General features: G+C 46.9%; 1 protein-coding gene across 10 annotated transcripts in view; it reads right to left on the reverse strand.

Annotated features, from left to right (window-relative positions):
* Positions 1-21,598, reverse strand: part of PFKFB2 (6-phosphofructo-2-kinase/fructose-2,6-biphosphatase 2) — a 27,403-nt gene continuing 5,805 nt past the window's right edge. For 2 of the 10 annotated variants that reach the window (XM_057315043.1, XM_044377772.2), the window contains 14 exons: positions 17,763-17,888; positions 17,164-17,260; positions 16,674-16,740; positions 16,470-16,544; positions 16,044-16,100; positions 14,790-14,914; positions 12,732-12,939; positions 12,134-12,280; positions 11,277-11,381; positions 10,390-10,519; positions 9,575-9,637; positions 9,051-9,115; positions 8,236-8,427; positions 1-2,016 (listed from right to left, as the gene is read on the reverse strand). In XM_057315043.1, coding sequence (XP_057171026.1) covers positions 1,954-2,016; positions 8,236-8,427; positions 9,051-9,115; positions 9,575-9,637; positions 10,390-10,519; positions 11,277-11,381; positions 12,134-12,280; positions 12,732-12,939; positions 14,790-14,914; positions 16,044-16,100; positions 16,470-16,544; positions 16,674-16,740; positions 17,164-17,260; positions 17,763-17,888 — 1,520 coding nt within the window. In that variant the 3' untranslated portion in view covers positions 1-1,953. Of the gene's footprint in view, positions 2,017-2,085; positions 3,055-8,235; positions 8,428-9,050; positions 9,116-9,574; positions 9,638-10,389; positions 10,520-11,276; positions 11,382-12,133; positions 12,281-12,731; positions 12,940-14,789; positions 14,915-16,043; positions 16,101-16,469; positions 16,545-16,673; positions 16,741-17,163; positions 17,330-17,762; positions 17,889-21,598 lie in introns of those variants that run through there. The other 8 variants (XM_048225167.2, XM_044377773.2, XM_048225171.2 and 5 more) reach the window with 6 other exon arrangements.

A 21,598-nucleotide genomic window follows, 5' to 3' on the forward strand; every position in this document is an offset into this window, starting at 1 on the left:
TTTAAATTAAAAATAACTTTTATTATATTTCTTATTACAAAGCAATACATATCACTGACATATTTTAGCATGATTTTATTTATCCAGGAGATAAACTTCCCTCCAGAGAAATGCATCTCTTGGTTGATACTTATGATAAAAATCAATGAGAAAAGCAAGTACTCAAAAGAAATCCACTGTGCCTTAATATAGTTATCATCCTTTTACAGAAGACAGATACCTAGATCTTGGAAATTGAATTTAAAGTGATACTATGGACATCACACTTAAAATCTCAAACTACCTAATTTCTACCAAAAAACAGACATCAATTATCTTACATTCTGCTCAAACGCATGCAAACGCTAATATGCGACTTAAAAATATCTCCCATGGATGAATAAATAACTAAATAAAAACATCATCTGATCATCAACAGACATTGCGTTTAGATGCAGAAGCCCGCAGCACAGGAACAAAGTCAGTACAGTACCGCACGCTACGAGTGGCCAGATGAAAATCCCCTGCTACGGAGCAGTCAGGAGCCTTTCTGAAGGCAGCTTTGTGCGTATAAAATAAGCTCCTGGCTGCTGAATACTGAGCTGCCCGCAGCCCAGCTCATCACATCTTAGGTAACAGAGCCCTGTATTATCCACAGTATAAAAGAACCATTTGGGAAAAGCTGCATTTCATTACTTTTCTTGTTACTTGCCCTCTTGCCCAGCAAGGGGGTATCTGCATCAAAGGGAAACATTATTTAAAAAGCTAAAAAACTTACTTAATAAAAAAAAAAAAAGAATTTTGCTTGTAAGATATTTATCCTTTGGAGCTTCCATGCCCTCCTCTGGAGTAGCGACATATTAAAATCACACTGACAAGAGAACCACATTGATCTAGAGAATTACCTGACTTAGCTTTACAAGAAGCCAAATGACAGACGCCTCAAGGACTCAGGTATCCCCCAGTGTTCTACATAAGAGACCAGGAGACCCCCATTGTGACAATTAGCTAAGAGGTAGGAGTTCTCGAAGGCACAGCCACAGCTTTCGTACAGACCACATCATAGTGATAGACCGCACAGAAAGACTTGTTCCCCTGCACCTGGTTTGAAGCAAGAACTCCCTGGTAGAGCTGATTCCCAAGGAACCCTCTTTACCTCTTCAGGTAATGTCAATGGCGCCCTACTTTTCTCTCCAGCCGTCACTCCCAACCACTGGAGAACATGTCCCTCTGCTGCCTGTGAGGGGACAGAGCATCAGGTAGGAAATACAGTAGCTACTTAGGAAAAGGGTACTTTGAACACGGGTACCCATTCTGGGGAGTCTCGAAGTCAGATCCTGCCCTTCCAGGGCCTGGAACAAGGAAAAACTTCTCTACGTGAAAAGGTGGCTGACATTGCTCTTCCATCACCGCAGAAGAGACATTTCAGGAACTGCATTTCTCAGACACCCTCCACACACCTGGTGAATTGTCTCTTTGTTTCCAACGTGACAAAAAGGGACGGCTAACGTGTATATTGTCCTCTAGCCTGCTTGGCCGGAACGGATGCAGAGACCAGCTCTTAGAGCACAGAACAGTCTTGCGGCCGCGCAGCCCTCTCACGTGGAAGCAAATCTGAAGAGGATGCGTTTGCGTTTCAGAAAAGAATAGGCAGCCAGGGATACAATCACAGGTAGGAAGTTAAAGGCCGAAACAGAACAAGACTGGCCCACTGGGGTCATACCCAGCAAAGAGATAATACAAACTGATTAGTTCAGGCTGTTAGATGTTTTGAGGCACAGGGAAGTTAAGTTTTCCCGTGTAACAGATATTCCCATTAGGCATGAGGGGAAGAAATGTAATGTTTTTCCAGGCCTCGTTTTAGTGGCCCCAAATGTCCGATCCCAGCTTAACCTCCTGATGGAGCTGCTGTGGAGCTGCCAGCCCAAGCTCTGCAGTAGATCTTGGAGAGGTCTGGCCTCAGCCTTCACATCATCAGCAAAGTGGTGTGAGGGACGCCAAAGAAGAGCGCCTGGCCACAGCCAACCCGGTCTCTGCCTATGAGCCAGACAGGAAGAGAGACAAAGCTATTATACCACCGCCAAAAGACAAATAAAAGTAACGCAGTACCCATCCCCCACCCTTCCACTGCTCCCCCACGGCCCATAGCCCCAGCTCCGCACACATGCGTAGACCCTCCGTTGTGCTGGCACACACCCCTTTACCCTTTACCAAACTCCAACAGTATAGCCATGGGCTTCTTTCCCTGAGAAACCAACCTTGTAACCATGTTGGACTGGGCACTTCTTCCAGACCTAGACTATAAAGCTATATACCCAAGATAGGAGGTAGGAGCTGCAGGAAATCCTGTGGTAAAAGGAGAGCACGTAGGCTACTATCAACCAAAAGACCATGCTGACAAAATGGCACCACAGTCAGGGGCTACTTGGCTTCTCAGGTGGGTCCCTACAGTTGTGGCTATCCCAGTCCGTTCTAAAATCTGTCCGAGCATAAACCAGCTTCTTCCCATAAACTGGGATTGAATGTTTTGTGAGGAATTCTTCCCCCTAGAGCAGTGTTTCTCAAGTGTTAATTGTGCATCTGAATCACTTGGCAATCCTATTAAGATGAAGATTCTGATTCAGTGGGCGTGTGACAGGGCCCCAGCGTCTGCATGTCTAATGAGCTCCTGCTCCTTGCTAGGCTGACGAGGAGTGAGGCATAAGGCGGTGACACGGTTCCACCTGTATTTCCTGTCCCAGAAGTTAAATGCCATTTCATTCTGTTGACTGTAAGCTCTTTGAGACAGGCAGGTCATGTTTTAGAAGGAACAGCCCACTAAATTCTAAGAGATCTCCACATTTTTTTCTTTACCATAATGAGTCACATGTGGCTAACAGGAGTCATAGTACAGTACAGGCAAAGGTAATTTTTTCTTAATTCTTGTAGAGGCGCCAAAAAGTACACACAACTTCTACTGAAGTTCACGTGCCTTCCATAATGTCCTTCCCATCTTTCCCAGAAGGTGGTGGAAGAGAGCCATGCCCACACCAAGGACTCCGGTCACGCTGCCAACTGGCTTTGGCTCCTCTGAGGCTAATCATGGAGCAGCAGGAGACAGTTTCAGAGGTGGAGGAGTGGGTGGAGAACACAACCCAAAATATAAAACAAAAAACCCAGAAGCCTTCTGATAGGTTCAAGTTATTCAACAATTTTATTTACCCATTCCACACACACACAAACACACACACACACACACACACACACACACGAAAGCACATTTCAAATACAGTTATACACACCTTATGTGGATCTGAGTGGCATATTTTGATATCAATGTCACCAGATTAAATCAGAATGCTGGTAAGGACTCACATTCCTTTTTCACCAGAGCTGTGCCCAGGAAATCCGCAGGTAACTCTAGTACGTGAGTTCCCAATTCAGTCCATTCCCTTCAACCATTTCCAAACACCTCCAAGGGGCACAGCTGGTGATGAGTCCTTTGCTTTTGCCACAGTAAAACCATTACCATATCAGAATGAGTGGATTTTGTTATTTCAACACAATAAAAAAAATGTACACAAGCAATTCAGATACAAAACCACTGAGGTGGTAAATATTGGTCCTAGATCCCCAGTGAAAGGCTGACTGGAAAGAATACCTTTGCCAACTCTTAAGATCAATCTTTAAATGCAACATTTTCTTTGCATTTTTATTGATTAGCTTATGAATAAAAGCCAAACACACGGCAGACTGCAAACGGCAGCATTACCCACTGCTATAGCCTGTGACAGGGAAGCTGAGCACACAGAAGGTTCAGAAGCAGGTGGTAAAAGGGAAGTCCTGCCTAGAAGTGGGAGAGTGGGTGGAATGAATGCAGGAAGAGGCAACAATCTCAGGCTTTGAGGAGGTATTTCCTTCACTGAGTTTACAGAATATCATACACAAGTGATGTTCAACCTTTGTTTTCTACAAAATGATGAGAATTTGGCTGCTACTCTAAAAGAAATGTCCATTAAAAATCGGAGTGTACAGAACTTGCCCCTGAAGAACAAAGGTAACGTGTTTACTTCCTTTCTTTGTAGGATACATGCAACAGGCACAAAATTACAATCATATGCATATCCTACTAACTGGTACAATCCGAAAACAGACTGTCAGATTACAAGACCCTACTGGAGTCTGTCAGTCAGGCAGTCAGCATACAGACTCTACCAGGGTCTGCCAGTCCGTAAGCACATGGATACCACTAGATACAGTCTTCTGGACACTAGGCATCCAAAGTAAATCCCTGGACATACTTCTGATGACTGTATCACCTCTCTGGGAAGTCAGAGATCCATCCTGCCAATGTCTCAACCTGGCTCAATTGTTAGATATTTTTTAAATTAAAATATTTTAAAACATGACCAAGTCAAAATACGTGCTAGAAAACCTGGGTAAATTGACCAAATTTCTTGAAAACAAACACACCATGGCTTCTGAACTCAGCAAAAACAATGGAATGTCCGTAAGACTGTATAACCCAGATATAGTTCTCTCAATCATTAGACATTCTTCCCCCTGTCTTTTGGCTACCCAAAGCATCAACGAGTTTCTCCAGAACCTAGACCTCCTACTCACAGAAAAACCATCAGATGGATTTATTTCCAAAGTTATGTCACATTTCTGAGAATGCCGGTGCCCCTGCAGATCCATTTGTGGACTGCGAAGAGGAACACTCAGATCCTCACAGGAAACACTCGTCCATTCAGCCTGGGAATACAGATGCGCTGTATTCCTAATTCTAACCTTTTGGGGGAGAAACAAACAAACAAAAAAACCCTGAGACAATAAGATAGGGCAGACCCTACACAATGCATGTTTTTAAGATTTTCTAATTCTACTCTGCAGCTGAATGGTAAAACAATCCCCTTATCAAAACAAAAACCAAAGACAATACAGATCAATAAGAACTAAATTCTAATTTGAGGATTACGAGACAAGAGAAGCTAGTTCTCTAAATCTCCTTCAGATTCCTCTTCCAAATCTGTCACGAAATTCATCATTCAGCTTCCAAGCAAGGAAATAAAATATACGGGGATATTCCTTTCCCCATTTACTAGATTAAATAATTTACTAGATTAAATGCTAAAGCCTTCACCTATTTCTCCCACAATGAAACCGAAAGCCTCAGCAAAAGGTGCTCTGGAATTCACCCTTTCTTTGTGGAATCTCTGATCTAGACATAATTATAGTAATGTGCAGATACAACCAATACACATTCCAGTAAGAAAGGAAGAGGAGGACAGAAAAGGTAGGAAGTAGAACTTCTCTAAAATTTGGAGTAAGAGCTCTATGCCATTCTGTATTCTCCTGGCTTCTTCCTGCAGAAACTTCTCTGGAGAGATCTTGCTCTAAAAACTGAAGGATGCCAAAAGCCTTGCTACAGTCAAGTTCTAATTTCTTGTGTCCCACCTGAGACTAAAAAGACCACCACAGGCTCCTCTTTTGGGGGAAGCAAACTAGCACGGGGGAGAGTGGAGGAACAAGGAGCAGGCTGAGGGTGACCTGTGGCTCACACCGGGGTTTATAACAGGGTTAACACAATGCTCGTGCGTTAGAGAATTTTCCTCTCCCTAAGAGTACGCACAGCCCCAATCTGAAGTCTGGATCCGGATGCTCCCGCTTGTCAGTCGTTAGCTCTGAATTATTCTTATTGCATAGCAGCAGGAAAAACCCAAAAACTGACTGAATAATCAATTCGGGCTAAGGATGCTGCCGGCCAAGAAGGGTTAGATGAGGCCGCCTTGTAACAGTGCCGCGCACAGCGCCTAGACCACATCTCATTCTCCCCTAGAGGGGGAGGGCTCTCGCCTGCTTCCCCCCTTTAGCCTCACAGGACAAGAGAAAAGTCAGAAGGAATCTGAACTCCACTGCAGTGTCCACACTTACAGACTCAATGTGTTGCTCTTTGGCAAATGTTCTTTATTATACATTATATACGCTGCCTCTTAAGTAACCTTCGGGGCAAGGACCTTTTCTCCCACTTCCGTGTACCCTACCACCACCAGCGCGCCCACCTAGCCCAAAGCCCGGCAAAGACATCACGTACACAGAATGGAATGGCAAAACAGGAATAGCAGGTTAGACGCAATGAGGAGCAGAAGCTAGGCAAGCAGCCTTTGGAAACACTGTGATGCCCTACTCGTGATATAAGAATAAAGGACTCAAGGTCACAAGTCAGCGGCCTGTGATGATAACCTTTATCACCCTACCGGTTTTATCCCTGTGCTTTATCCAGAGCGCTGAAAAGCCCCAGCTATTATCGGAGGACACTTACTCACACAGTGATTTGTTCCTCATCACCCTGCAGCATAAAGGATTAAAGATGGGACTAGAACCTAGATTAACCCTCTAAAACACGCAGCCTGCCTTCAAGGGGGTCACTTAGTGTAGTACTGTGATCTGCTCACACATCCATCTGCAGAGAAGCGTCCTTTCAGAGCCAAGGAATTCAGAATTCTTAGGTTGAGGCTCTGTCTGAGGAACTATTCCAGTATTTCTCCCCACAACTAAAATGGAGCTCTACCCTTGAGTATGACTCAGAATCTTCAGGGAAGTTACCTCAATGCGTACATGTCCAGACCCCAACCCCAGAGATTCTGAGCTAAAGATTAAGCCTAAATTGGACGGGGGCATGTATGTGTTTCAAAAATTCTAAAGAGGATTGTAAAGAACGCTTCTAGAACCATTACAAAAGGTCTTCTATTACCAAACAAAAAGACCCTTGGCAAACAGGTTACTTGCTCTCACTGGTTTCCTCTAAAAGACAACTGATAACTTTAAGGTGTGGACTCATTCCATCGCTTTTAAAAACCTCATGAGAAATCTGACTTCCCTCTCAGAAAACTTATTCATGTTTTATATACAGAACTGGAGGGGCCACCAAGGAGCTAAGAATCCCCTGCTCTAAACGTTTACTGTTTAACCCTACAGAGAAAATAAAATAACATAAATGAATAGGCAATTCCAGAAAATTAAGAGCTAGACCCTTCAGGGTCCAAAGATTCCTGGACACCAAGATGAGATTAAATTCATGGCCAGGCCTTTCCACATTGAGGCAAAAACAAAAACAAAAACAACACAAAACCACTGCTCATGTAAAATTTTTTTAACGTTAAGAGGAGAGTGTGTTGAAAATTACAAGAAAATAAGCAGCCCTAGTGAACTCTTCTCTGCCGTCTGCCTTGGGCAATTCCAGTGTCAGTGGTGACTCTTTAATCTAACTCTGTCCTTCTAAACAGTCTCAGAGGTCACTGGCCTCAGCAGGAATGTTGCTGTGGTTGGCAAAGCTGGGAGGCACTGAAAAAAGACATTGCTGCCCTGCAAGAGCCCTGTGAGAGCTAGAGAACGTCCTAGTCTCCTAAACCTCATTCCACAGCTGCCAAAAAGACCCATGCCTGGCTCTTGAAGTGACAAATACCAACCAAGATAGTTCACACATACTCAGAGCCAACTCCCCCAGAGCCTCGCAGACTTGGGACCGGCTCTCGGGGCAGGGGCTCGAACTCTCACCCTATGTCCACTTGCAGGCTCCAGAGCATCTGCAGATGTTCTGCTGCCTGGACTGACCCTTTCACCACCTGGCTTGAGAGGAAAGGAGAGGGGGGAGAAAAAAGCTCCCCCAGTCTGGATCCATTGAGGCCCCCTGCAGAGAGCATCAACAGAGCCAAGACTTCTCTCTCGCCAACCACCCCTTCCCGCCTTGACAGACACCACGATGACAACGCCATGCATCACACTGGACAATCCAAAGGGGAGGTGAGCAAGGGGGGAACAAAGCAGGCAAGTAAGGACTGTGAGTAAAGCACACCTTGAAGAGACAAAGGTGAAGGAAAAACGGGCTTCTGTGTCCCCCTCCGCCCCGCCCCCCACTGTACCAACACAAGGACATGAGGGGTTTAGACACCAGGCACAAGAACCAAGTCTATGGGGCAGGCTTAACCTCAGACCCAGCTATGCTAAGCACCCAGGGGAGTGTATCCTTCTTCCTCCTCCTCCAGACCATCCCAACCGAGGATGTGTCCTAAAACACCCGCTGGTCAAATTGTCCCTGGGAGGGGAGATGTTTCACACTGGAGAACAGCTAAGATTGGTCTGGAAACACATGAGCTCACGTTCTGTGTTAAGATCCATGGAGGGTATTGGGGGTGGGGGCTGGAAGTTAAATGACTCCTTGGTGCTTAGTGACAAGGGCAGGAGGCCAAGCCTGGAGGGGACACACGGTTACACCACCGGAATGCTGACTTGGGTCTTCGGCTGGTCGGCCCCTTCTTGCGTGTCCAGGGCACGTAGAGGGCTGAGGGGCTTGAGGGGCCGGCTCCCAACACTGTAATTTCTTGGACGCCTTATTGTATTCGAACTGGACAGAGGCGTAAAGCTGTTCCTTCTCATCCTTACAGGGGTTTGGTTCTTGGGGAAGTTGTTCTGATTGGAAATGGAGGGACACCACACAAATGAAAGCCAAGCCAAAAGCTCACTCATAAAGGTTAAATAATGCTTGTAACCACAACAGTTTCCTCCACTCCTGCTCCTCTGCACATAGAGTCTCTCACAAGACATGGGCCACAGCCTTGGTCCTAGTCCCAGGAAGCTAAAGGACTGCAGAAGGAGAAGCTCCTTGAGCAACATACTCCAAGGAAGGGAGGGCCCACGGAAGGAAGGGGATTATTTAAAACCACACAGATTATCAGGACAGACCTAGGAACGAACCCTATACCTCTTGATCCCACCTTATAGGCTCCTCTGGGTCCTACTTTCTAAAGGGAGCATTCCCCGGGGGAAGAAAATCTGTATTTGACTTTGGCCAAACACTTCCCGTATTTAACTGGATTTCCAGGAGCCAACTTCCAAGGTTAAGACTCATGAAAGAGGTACTAATTTTAAAAAGTAATAATTCCAACATCTCTTCCTTTTGGAAGTACATAGGACATGAGTTCTGGATGTGTTTCCCTTTCGTACATAAACAAAACCCCAGTCTCGTGATGTCAAAGGTTCAAAGACTCAAGATGGCAGGGAGCCTGCATGTTCATCTGTGGGAAAATACTTACGGTTGGCTTGTCACGGTGAGTGTTCACAGCCTCCACATTGAGTTTAATTGTTTCCACTTTGCATCCTAAGGAAACAGAGGAAAGAGAAAAGGTCTTCAGGAAAAAAGTTCCCCCAAAATTCCTTAGATTCAATATGGGAAACATACCATAAAAGAATGTATATATTCTTTTATATATATCCTTTTTTTAAAAGATTTTATTCATTTATTGGGGGGGGAGTGGGCAGAGCATGAGCAAGAGGAGGGGCAGAGGAGAGGGACAGGGAGAAGCAGTCGCCCTGCTCCTGCTCCCGAACTCGATGTGGGGCTCGATCCCAGGACCCAGAGATCATGACGTGAGCTGATCATGACCAGATGCTTAACCAACTGAGCCACCCAGGTGCCCCACACATCCTTTTAAAAATGGAAGGCACAGATGGAATTTCCCTGGTATACAGGGGTGATAAAGTTGAACTTCAGAGAAGATTCAAATAGCCTGTCTTCAATCCCCACCTCCTGCCCAGCTGCTAATAAGCTCATAGTTACCGTAGGCCACAGGAGTAAGTTTGAAGATGGTATGGAGAGGGCACCTCAAGTACGGTAGCTCATCTGAAAGCAGAAAGACCAGGTGAGACAAGTCTCTTAGTACTATGTAGTAAGGTCACGTTAGTGGGAAAGTCGAAGGAGCTCATGAGTTTTCTTTGCCCTGACCTAGAGTTGTACAATTCCTCCCCTAAACCCCAATTGTCAGGATGGCCACCAAAGAAGCTGCCCAAACCACTGAGAGGCTAAGGAAGGAAAGCAATCCATTTTAGATCCTTCCATGCAGGCAAAACAGGAGTAAGGGAGTAGCCAGGACCCAGTGGAGGGGAAGATCGTGGCCCACCTGGGTGTACCAAAGGCCAATCTGTAGGCTGCCCAGAGAGAGATCAGGAAGGGAAGGGAGGGGTCAGAAAAGCTAGCAACTTTCTTACGGCTCTACCCAGAAACTGTCCTATGCTGAATCCAATGAATGAAGATGCTTCAAAGACACCACCCTCCTTGTAGCCAAATAACAAGCCGGGAACGTTCAACCACTCTTCTGATTCTGCCAGGAGTGTCAGCTCGACACTGGCCCTTTAGCCAAGCAGGATCACAGAGCTCCAGCAGCGGCCACTCTCCACTGGGGGCTTTTGTACCAGAGGAGTAACTTCAGCAAGTAGTTGGCCTTGTGGCTGCTGGGAGCCCCACACTGCTGCCGGAAGAATGCACTCCAATTTGAGTGGAAGAGGGGGAGGTTCTGTTGCCTGGGATCCTAGTGCCACCCCGAGTAAAGCCCCCTCCCCATGAATGCGTCCTCTGGCTCTTCCCTCCAATGTCACCTGCACCCTTATCCAAGAAGTAGGCCAGCAGGCAGCGCATGACAGCCTGGTGGGAGATGACGAGGACGTTGCCCTGACGCTCCAGCTCCATGATGACGGGCTCCAGCCGCTGCACCAGGTCCTGGTACGACTATGGGGGAAGTGAGGCAGACTGGTAGGAGGCCAGGCACAGGCTGGCAGCCAAGTCAGTGGCTGGCTCCAGAGTCAGGAGGCCACTTCTTCTTCCCCAGCTGGCTTTCCTCCTGGAGGTTCAGCGACTTCATGTCGCCTGCTAACTCCCCCCAGCCCTGGGATCTCTTGAGAATCCTCAGGCCGTTCAAGAGCAACATTCAGATCAAGAAAACGACAGGTCAAAAAGAGGAAATGTGAATTCAGCCTGCGACTTTTTTCCTTCCCACGGACGAACAGGCAGCACGGGAGGCAACGAGAGGCTCCTACGGGTTTCCTGGACCTCTGCCGTTGGCTTTATTTACCCGTGCCTCCCATGGCTCTACACTAGGAAGGCCCTCAGGCCAGCAAACAGCCTCAAACATGCAAAATGAGAAGGGAAATCATTCGTAATGCATATATTGACTCGGGGCCTATACCTGCTTGCGTGGGGGTAGGACTGAGGGAGGGGAACAAAAACAAGAAGTGAAAAAGAAGATGCTGATTCTACAATTAACACACAAGACATCCAGTCACCCTTTTCCCCAGAGATCCTAATGAGACGTTCGATGGTCTAAGCTGAATGAAACACACTGTGACCCAAACTCAGAGGACAAGACTACATGATGCCTTGACTACCCTTTCTAGACCCTTCACATCCCATTCAATCCTTCCCCCAAATTAAAGCTAAACCCCCAACGGAGGGCTGAGCAGTCGCCCCACGTGAGAGGAAATCTCACCTCCCCACCAGGGTACCGATACAGGTATTTCTCTTGATCTCGAAGCGCGAACTCATCCGGGTACTGCTTCTCAATCTGCGCGTAGGTCATCTCCTCGCACACGCCCTGCAGGGAGCACACTGGCTGCGGGAGGGAGGCCGACCCACGTGGCCCACCCAAACGAGGGAGGCGACAGTGAGGGATCTGGGCTTCTCTACTATGCACCAGGCATTGTGCCGGGTCCTTGCCTGTCCGGCCACTGATGGGCCCAGGTGGCTGGGACTGGCGGGGGGAGGGTCACTGCACAGAGGCTGTGGCTTCTTGAGCTTAAGCTGCCACTTGCTCTGACTACTTCAGAGAAGTTAAAGGTCCAAGAAAAGTCAGCAGGATAAAGGGAAGAGGAAGGAGGAGAAACTGAAGGGACTAGAGAATTCTTCCGGAAGGCATAAAAAGGTACAGAGGAAGAAAAGAAAAAGAAGTGCTTGCTTTTGCGCTCAAGGACAGAGAAAGCCAAGAAAAAATTTGGAAAGGACTTTTCCAGAAGAGCTGACCAAATGGTCTAAGCAGAAATTAAAGAAGTGAGTTGTTAGCCATTTCTTTTTCCCAGGAGAAAAATATACAAGGGAACAAAATGGAGCCGCACTGTCCCCAGATGCCAGAGGGGCTAGGCCACAGATTGGTCTGGGCCCACACTCGCACAGGTGCTCCAACAGGCAGGAAGCCCTGACTGGGGTACAACTGTTCCCACTTCCTCTCCTAGTGCTACTACCTGGTGGTTCTAGTTTTCTAGATAAAACTGCCCATATTGTGACTTCTGAGAGTTCCTGCCTGAATACAAGACTCTTACTGGCTTTGTAGCCATCAGAATTCCTACTCACAGCATCGATCTCATTCAGAATCTTCCACTGCTCATAGGTCACACCCAGGGATTCAGCGGTCTGGATAGTCCTCTTTAGCTGGCTCGTCCACACTTTGAGGTCTGCTATCTCCTGTTCCTCCAGAAACTTCCTTAGAGCCTGGGCAAACTGGGGTTCGAGATAAAAATTTTAAAAGCAGAGAAATCTGCGTGCACATGCACTTACAGACACACATGCACACAACTGCTAACTTGGCCTATAAAGGACAACGTGTAGGACCACGGTCAAAATCCAAAAGGTGCTACACAGTTATGACAAACTCAAGAGGAAATGAACTTCCCCTGGAGCATCCTGTCCTGCGCTGAGCACACAAGTGGCGCCCAATAAACATCTGACAGTTGAATTAACAGCAGAAGTGGTTCCCAGTTACCACATCACAACCCAGCCAGAATCTGTGGACAAGAAGAGGTCCTCAGCGTTTGCTTGAGTATCTGAAACCACAGCCTCGGCCCCAGTGGGATTAAGGAAGAAGTAAGGGGATAAGGGAGATGACCTCCACTGTGCCCCTCCTCCCACTCTAAGCCTGGGAAACCCAGCCTGCTGCTGAGCACCTCCTCACCTGTTTTCCCCGCACTGAGAGGCCAGAGTCACCCCCGATCTTCCCCAAGAGGTTGAATTCGCTCTCTCCGTGTCGGCAAAGGTAAATGGTGCGAGGCTGCACGTGGATATTCATGAGGTAGTAGACTATCTTGCTCTGGATGTAGTCCTGGACTCTGTTCACTAAAAATCGCTGGCCCACATTTATTACCTTGATGAAGGAAAGATCCCTGGGACAGAGCAGGAGAAAAGAGAATCCCTGAGAATGAAAATCTGAGGATAACAGCGGGAAGTGAAGGATTCACATAATTACTTGTGGGCTTGAGGCAGCTCTTCCTCCTCTCCTGTCAGAGCCAACCCACATTTAAGGAACCCACTGGAAGAGACGGATTACACCTCAGACCCAAGATGAAGTAAGATGGCCCCAACTTCTGGCCAGTCTACCATTTCTTCAGTGCCTATACTGTGCTGTGGAATGTAGATAAGTAGGATACAAAGAATCCAGGCTTTCCCTCAAGGGTCAGACTAGGTGACCTGACAATTCTGCTAACCCTCAAGTTTGGTGAGAAGCACAACCCCATCTGAGGCGGTCAAGACCTGGCCAGGGGATGGCATTGCCGGCGAGGAGGGCAGCAGGCAGCCGAATCTTAGAGATCCCTACACGTCCCCTGGATCGACCTAACCAAGCCTCTCTCAGAGGTACTTCACAGCCATTGCCTCATCAGAGAATTTTTCTCGTTGTAAAAATCATAAATGCTAACTGATTAAATTTTTTAAAAAATGATAAATGCTTATTCCAAAAAACTTTTCAAAAAAAGGTAGAATGATGCAAATAAAAATCACCCAAACCCTACCATCGGAAATACTGATGTACACACACACACACACATACACACACACACTGTTCTAGAATGTTTTTCTATATAGAACTTCTATGTAGAAAAATACACTATTACACCATTTCCAGAGCAGTGGTTTTCAACCTCTATATTAAGGAACACCTCCAAATACTAACATTCTGGGCAATCTACTCAAAGGAACTTAAAGACTCAAAACATTAAGCAGACTGCTAACACACAGAACAGCGAGCTTCGCACACTTATCTCGCCATCTGCTTGGCCGCGGGGCCATATCTTACTCAAACACAGCTGTTAACTCTGTGGCTACATTCTCCAGGTTTCTGTGTATATGCATCTTTCTTCAACATGGACTTGACATTTTACTATGGCTCTCATACCTCATGCACATTAAGTTAACCCATATTGCACAGCACACTGCCAACAGACACTAAAACAGTAATAAAGGCTAGCAGCAATCAGACATTTCTGATGAGCCAGGCATGGTCTTAAGGACTTTACATGCTATACACACACACACACACACACACACACACACACACTTTACATATATTTATATGTTTGTTACACGTTTTTATTTACGTCTATTCGTATTGTATGTATTTATAAATATCATTTATACATTACATGTATTTGTACATGTACATTATATTTTACGTAAACGTACATATATTTCTATATTATGTTACTCTTACATGTGTAATATACGTATACTTATACACTAATATAGGTGTGTTACAGAATAGATACATACACCAACAAAAATTGATCAAAAGCTGATGACACATCTCTGAGGGGTGTCCTACAACACCCTAGATCAGAACCACTTGATTTTGCTCCTCAGAGACACCTGGCAATGTCTGAAAACATTCTGGCTTGTCGCAGGTTAGGAGTATTACTGGTATCTAGTGAGTGGACACCAGGGACAGCCCCCTACCACTGTAATAAAGAATTAGTCAGCACAACATGTCAGCAACGTGGAGACTGAGAAATCTTGCTTTAGACAACAGAGAGGAAGAAATGATGATAAAAAAAACTTCACTGTTCAAGTGTAAGATGCAACCTACATAAGAAGCCACAAATCCATACCTTGTTTCTCTGGAATGATGTAAACACTATAGGTCTGGATGGTCAGAAGAAAGTTTGAGGACAGAGGGAGAAAGGCTCTTTTCTGAAATGAGACCCCTGCCCCAGGCCCTTCAAACCACGGCCTTAAACCTTACTTGTCATAGTTGTCTGGGTCAAGGGGTCGATAGGTGACTTTGTAGCATTCAATTCTCTTTAGGAAGTCCTCCATCACATTCTCCCTATTTCTTTCAGGGTAGTCAGGGCTCGACACCTTTACCTCCTGGAATAATATGGAGAGTAGGGTCTGGTCAGAGGTGTGCCCTTAACAGCCCTCCTGCAAACAGCCAATGCTAAATAAAGAGAAGGAAGTCCGTAGAAGGGCCCTTTCACTGGAGCATTGGCAATCCCCGTTCTCTGAGCACCCCCTCCCTGTCCTGTGACCCTGGCAACCAAGAAAGGAAAGACAACTGGGGAGTCATGTGCCTGCCCTTGGCTGAAGGACTGAGGCAGTCACACAGCTCAAACTTCTCCTGGGCCCCAATCCCTTTATGTGCCCTGCGGGGAACACAGAATGGGCTTCAATTTCTCCGTACGACCACTCAGAATAGGGTGCTGGATCTGATGCATGCCTGACTTGGATCAGATGCCTCTTCTTAGATGCTTCCAAGTTCCCACACTGCTAGGAGAGCACCGCCATGATACCATGTCTACACAGCACAGTACAACCCATCAGACGGGCATTGGTTCCTGCCGCTATCATACAGGGCATGAGGCGCTCAGTGCATAGATCGCGGACCTGAATGTTAGACAGTTAGTTGGCAGATGACCTTCCTCCGTGGTGGCCCTGACAGACAGCGAAGAGGCTGATCTACTCTGAGGACATCCCTAGGTCTCAGCATTCAGCTGATACCCAGAACACAGGGCCAAAACTCCTACGGTCTAAGTCTTGGCTTCCATTCAACAGCTCATTCTTACTTCATTCCTCAGAGCCTCCATTTCTTCTCCCAAGGGAAGAATGCGGAAGTATAAAATGGTGCTCTGGGGGCACCTGGGTGGCACAGCGGTTAAGCGCCTGCCTTCAGCTCAGGGCGTGATCCTGGCGTTATGGGATCGAGCCCCACATCAGGCTTCTCTGCTGTGAGCCTGCTTCTTCCTCTCCCACTCCCCCTGCTTGTGTTCCCTCTCTCGCTGGCTGTCTCTCTCTCTATCAAACAAATAAATAAAATCTTAAAAAAAAAAAAAAAAAAAAAAATGGTGCTCTGGCAGATCAAAAAGATCGCCCTGCACTGTTAAACGTGTCTATTTCTTTCTTTCATTGCCCAGTTGACAATCCCCCCTCACCCACTAACACACATATAACACAAGGCCGAAAGGACAGGGAGGTGGTGGCATGCAAGGCTGTCACCCACCAGGATGTTGGCAGCAATGACATCAGGATCATCGCAGACAGATTCCACAAAGAATACCTGGCCAGGGAGGGAAGGCAGTGATAAATGAGTCAAAAGTGCCCAGGCTGTTCATTAACAGCCCGTGCTCACAACTGTCCCACCATGGCCACCACATCCCCCAGGACTTTCTGTCATGAAAGTGGCCTTCAAGGCGTCTTCGTTTAAAAATAACTCTTACCACATCCCCAGGGCCTCAGACATACAGGCTATGGGGCTGAGAAAGGACCTGAAAAAAAAAAAACACTCAAGGATTGGGGGTATTCCCCAAGAAAAGAAAAGTGGATAGCCAACCTTGCCCTCACCCACTGGAGTCAAAGAGATCCTCACGTCCCTCCTGATTCCTCACCTCCACTCATCCCTTTGCCTCAGCATGGAGCTGAATCCTACCTTGAAGGAATTCTCCTTGGCAAAGTTCAAAATCATGTCCCTCCTCTCCCTAGTGGTATTGGTGGCATCAAACACCTGGGGAGAGAGGTCACAAAGTAGATGAGTGGGCAAAGAGAACTGGAATCCCACCAAAGCAGACCCAATGTGAGGCTTCACCGTCTCTTGGGTGGAGATCAAGATGGAGAAGAGGCAAGAAAGGCTTACCGCGATCTGCCCGCTCTCCTCAGTAAGATACACCTTCACATCTTCCAGCGCCACCAGAGCACACTGTCTGCCATGACAATAGAGGACATGAGCAAGAGTAGTGCCAGACCAAGTTCAGGCATAGGCAGGGACATGAACAACTAGTTTGCTAGAAGAGTCACATCCCTTCCCGCTTAGTTTTCCCAGTGGTCAAAATATTCCCCTAACTAGACTTTTCAACTTCCTCATTGAGGTTTTTAGACTGTCCTATACCTTTCCCTTTCCCCTGCCCCATGCATATAAAGTATCCCCTCTATAGGTTTACCTGACAAACATACATGCATCTCTCTGAGCCTGTTCTAACTACCCAAGCCCAACATGACCTGTCCACCAAATAATCTCCAGTTAAAATCCCCACAGGATTACTAAAAGGAAAACCGAGCCCTGCCACATCTAGTCTTGTGATGGCAGAGAAAGAGCTGGCTGGGAGGTCAGGCCTAAGGAGACTCACTTGCGGATCTTCATGGCCTCCTCATTGTCGTGCCGGAAGAAGTCGTAGGACTTATAGGACTTGACTGCTTCACGCCGATATACCCCAAGATTAAACACTGCAGATGATACCAACAGCCTTCAGCAGTGAAACAATACAATGGCCCCACCGAAGGGGACTTCTTGGTCTAATGTCAGAGTAGCCAAGGAAATGAAAAAAAGCACCATGGTATGTTGGGAACAATACTAGATTAAGAGTCAAGTTAGATTCAAGTTCAGACATACTCGTCCTTGAACAAGTCTTAAACTGTCTGAGTTTCAATTTCCTCAGCCACTTTGGGATTTCACAGGAGTACTGCTAGGATTAAACAAGATGACCTATATGGAGGTAAAGCCCTATACCATCAAAGGCATGCCCTTAAATCTAGGCCAAGCCACCCAGGCCAAGAGGAAACAAGTCTATAAACAGGGAATAATAAATCCAGTAAATCAGGAATCAACCACTATTTCTGATAGAAGCACCCTGTAATCTTGACGCCAAGGAGAATAGGTCTCCCAGAGGCCTGGGAGGCCCAAGAACCAAACATTTCCCATCCCAAGGAATGAATGATCCGCACCTACCTTTTGTGGGCACCCCAATCCAGTTGAGGTAGCGTGTGAGTTTCTTGGACACGTAGGTTTTGCCCCGGGCTGGCAAGCCAATCATAACGATGAGAGTTGGGGAGTTGGTCATATAAGATGCCCACGCTGGAGGGGAAAGAGAACAGATCTGAACGGCTAGGGGCTGTGGAAGGTTCATGCCCTGGGCTAGGTACTTCACAGCCATAACCTCATTTAACCTTTATACACCTCAGCAAAGCCAGGGGAAGACTGGGATGGCAACGAGAGGAGCTCTCAGTCCAACCTCCTAAAAGGAACTCAAAGGTCATGTAAATTTCCAAGAAGTACGCAAACCAAGACATGTCTTCCTCACACATGCAAAGTCTCCACAGAGGTACCTAAGGTGGAAAGAGAGGCAAAAGTGGCAAGGATTAGAAAGATAAGAACATGGCACCTTCCTTAACATAACAATGTCTACTAACACAAGAACGATACAGCTGTGGAGGCACACCTTGTGCCTGGATAGTCAGAGTCCTACAAAAGGTCCAACACAGTTTCTATCCTGAGGATCCCACCCATCCCCCAGAGCCATGGACAAGAACTAGCTTGCCCACTGTAAAAAGAGCCTGGTCTCAAACAGTTTTGGCTTTTGTGCTCAGGACATAAGCTTAAGCCCAAATTTCTAAAGCACAGTGAGATTTAGACTATGGCAAAGCCTACTTGACACAAGTTCTGACAAGACCCCTCAGGAAGCTTCATGCTAAAGCCAGCCTGCAAGGGCATCATGGCCAGCCGGCCTCAACGGCCCTGTGAAAGCAAGAAGTTTAGAAGCAGAAACAGTCACTGGTCCATCCTTCCTTAGGAAACTTATTTCAGGAATGCTTATGTATGGAGTTAGGGCTCAGTGGACAGGTGGAGCAAACTAGACGGTCCAAGGCCAGGTGACTTGCCTAAGGATGCAGGGTGAGTCATGGACGAGCCGGCACTAGAATTCACCGCTTGTGCTGCCTCCGCACTTTGCTCACAGGGGCGGGCTCCTCCCTGCCCATCTTGCCACAGAGGAGCAGTGGGAGAGGGGCCTCCATGGCTGCCGGCCACTTCCCTGGGGCCCGGACCCAAACTGAGGCAAGGTAGGAGGACTCAGGCTCTGCAGGCTCCTGGGAGGGGAAGCCCTGCGCAGGGATGAGAGAAGGAAAGAATTGCCTTCGCTTTCCACTTCCCCGCACTGCTCTCTGGAAGGAGCCCTGCCGGGTGCTGCTGCTTCTCTGCTCTGGGACAAGGTGGGCCCGTAAGGCTAAGAAACAATTCAGTAAAACTGAGGTAGTCGCACGGATCTCACTGGAGAAGTGGGCAGAAGGGCCTGGGTAGAGGACAGACCTCAGAAGGAAGAGAGTTTCCTAGGGGTGTTGGGCAAGAACTACCCAGAAACCAAAGAGTAGCCCCAAGTGGTGAGGGAGGAGTGGCTGCCCAGACTCGGGGTCAGAGGACTTGGACTTCAGTCCTTCACCCGCTGTGCACATGGACAATTCCTGGGCCTGGGCAGAGACTCCTCCAAAGTAGGCAACGAGCAACCTGAGTGATTTTCATCTGTGTCTAAATAGGAAGCACAAGGGCAGGCAAATGCCACCCTGCAGCCTCAGCTGATGTGAATCCCTGATCTCTGACCCCTGACAGGTCGGCCTGGGTACAGCTTTCTCGCCTTTCAGTAGTAAAATCCTCCTGAGTCTTCACTTTCTCCAGCTCACACCACACTCTGCTCAATCCCCCATGATTTGCCTCATTACCGGCACTCCTGGGCCTGCTCTGTCCACAACTTCCAGCCCATTAGGCACTTCCCCCAAAGGTCCTCTTAGCCTCCCTAAAGCTAAAAATGAACTGATGCTTGGGAACTGCTCTGAAGCTAAACAGGAGACCAGCTGCTGCATGTTTACCCAACTGGACAGAGAATCCTAAGAGCAGAAGAAAACAGGGGTCTCCAAGGACACCCAAGTCACCACACCTCCCACCTCTGGGCTTCTCATTTTCCATAGTACAAAACTAAAACACACCTCCTATCTCAAACTGCCACGTTGACAAAATTAGGAACATTCTGTCCTGCCTGTTACAAAACAAAACCACTACCACCTTAATTTGAATAGTAGATAGTTCAAGCTGATTAATTTCAGAGACAATGTAACATACTCCTTAGCATATGATGGAAAGCTGTTTCAATCCTGAAATTCTTTCCTACCTTCCTTAAACAAGGTTTAACTCACTTTCTCAATCTTTAATTTACTCTCCCTCATGAACATACTTAGAGGAACTGAGGGCTTGATAACTTCCCTCCTACAAACAGAAACACTCAAACCCAGGGAAGTAAAGAGGTTGGCCCACAATTCCACAGTAGAAAGTCAAGGTCAGGGCTCTGACAGGACTCCTGGTTTCATGACTGCCCCACCAGTCCCAGCCACCAGCTCTTGTCAGCACCTGGCCAAGGGAGCCACGTGGTATGCACGACTAAGTTCTCTAATCTAATCCTGAAGGGTGGTCTAGCAGGTCAGTGGTTCCCCACCTTTTTGTGAACAAGGCCTTCTTCCACTATTTGTTCTAAATAGGCCCAATATTTTTGAAATTTTCAGCCTATTAAAATGGGTTTCATTTGTATTTTTTTCATTCATGAGAAATCATAAAACTGCTAATTATCACCTTCTATTTGACTGATAGGCATGAAATAGCCAAGTTCTGCGGCTAAACACTGAGAAAGTGAATGTGTTAGTGAACCAATGCAGCTACAGTTGACAATGCCCAATTTCCATACACGCACTTTGAAATATTAAAAATAGCTAACAATACAGAACTTCTTTAGGGGAATAAATCAGTAATGCTGATCAGCATTTCAAATGTGTCTTTCCTTCTATTACTTCTGTAGGAAAAGCTGCTAGCACAAACCTGCTAAGGTGTATGGGCAGAGGCGTCCCTGCAGCATTGCTTGTGATGGTGGAAAACCAAACACAGGGCGAATGTCCATCAGGGGGAGACTGGCATAGCCACAGAATGCAATACTATGCAGAAAGAGGTAAATCTGGATTTGCAGACACACACACACACACACACACACACAACCCTCCACAATATAGTAAGTTTAAAAAAAAAAAAGGAAAATAGCAGAATAGAATATTTAAAGTGTGAACCTATTTTCATTAACAGAATACACCAGAAGATGTTGGGAAGAATCAAACTTAACAGGGACAGGAAAGATTGTGAGAGATTTTTAACTTCTCACTTTCTGTTTTGTTTGAATTTTTCACGAACACATATTGCTTTTGTAATTGGGGAAAGGTACACATGGGAACTTGTTGGTTTCAGACCTACTCAAAATCTCGAAGAATAAAAGAATAAAGAAAAGCATGTACACACTCACCCCTGTCCCCACCTGCCTAATTCCTGAGGTGCCTTTAAGATGCCCTGAAACCAGTCATCTGGGCACCTTACACGCATCTCGGCCCGCAACCACCCATCACCCCCATCCCTGGAGCAGCTGAAGTTCCAGCAATGCTCCTTTGGAAGTTTTGGCTCCCTGAAGTCCTTCTCCAATCCTCCAGCTCAGGCACTTTCCAGAGTGAAGTCAGCCAACACAGGTGTAATTGGCAGCAAGGGGATAATGGCTGAGCTATTAATAAAGCAACTGCTGGGTGTGAGCACTGAGCAGCCAGGGGAGCCTGCTCCAACACACAGGCAAGCAATGGAGAGAAAGAAGTAATATAACAGGGATTTTCATGACTGTATTTCTCCTTTGACTATTAGGGCTGCAGCAGTCTCCCAGCCCAACCCATGAGGGAAGAAGAGAAGGGGGTAAATGAATGATGGTGGAGTCCGAT

This window comes from Ursus arctos, unplaced genomic scaffold (assembly GCF_023065955.2).
Source record: "Ursus arctos isolate Adak ecotype North America unplaced genomic scaffold, UrsArc2.0 scaffold_2, whole genome shotgun sequence".
NCBI lineage: Eukaryota > Metazoa > Chordata > Mammalia > Carnivora > Ursidae > Ursus > Ursus arctos.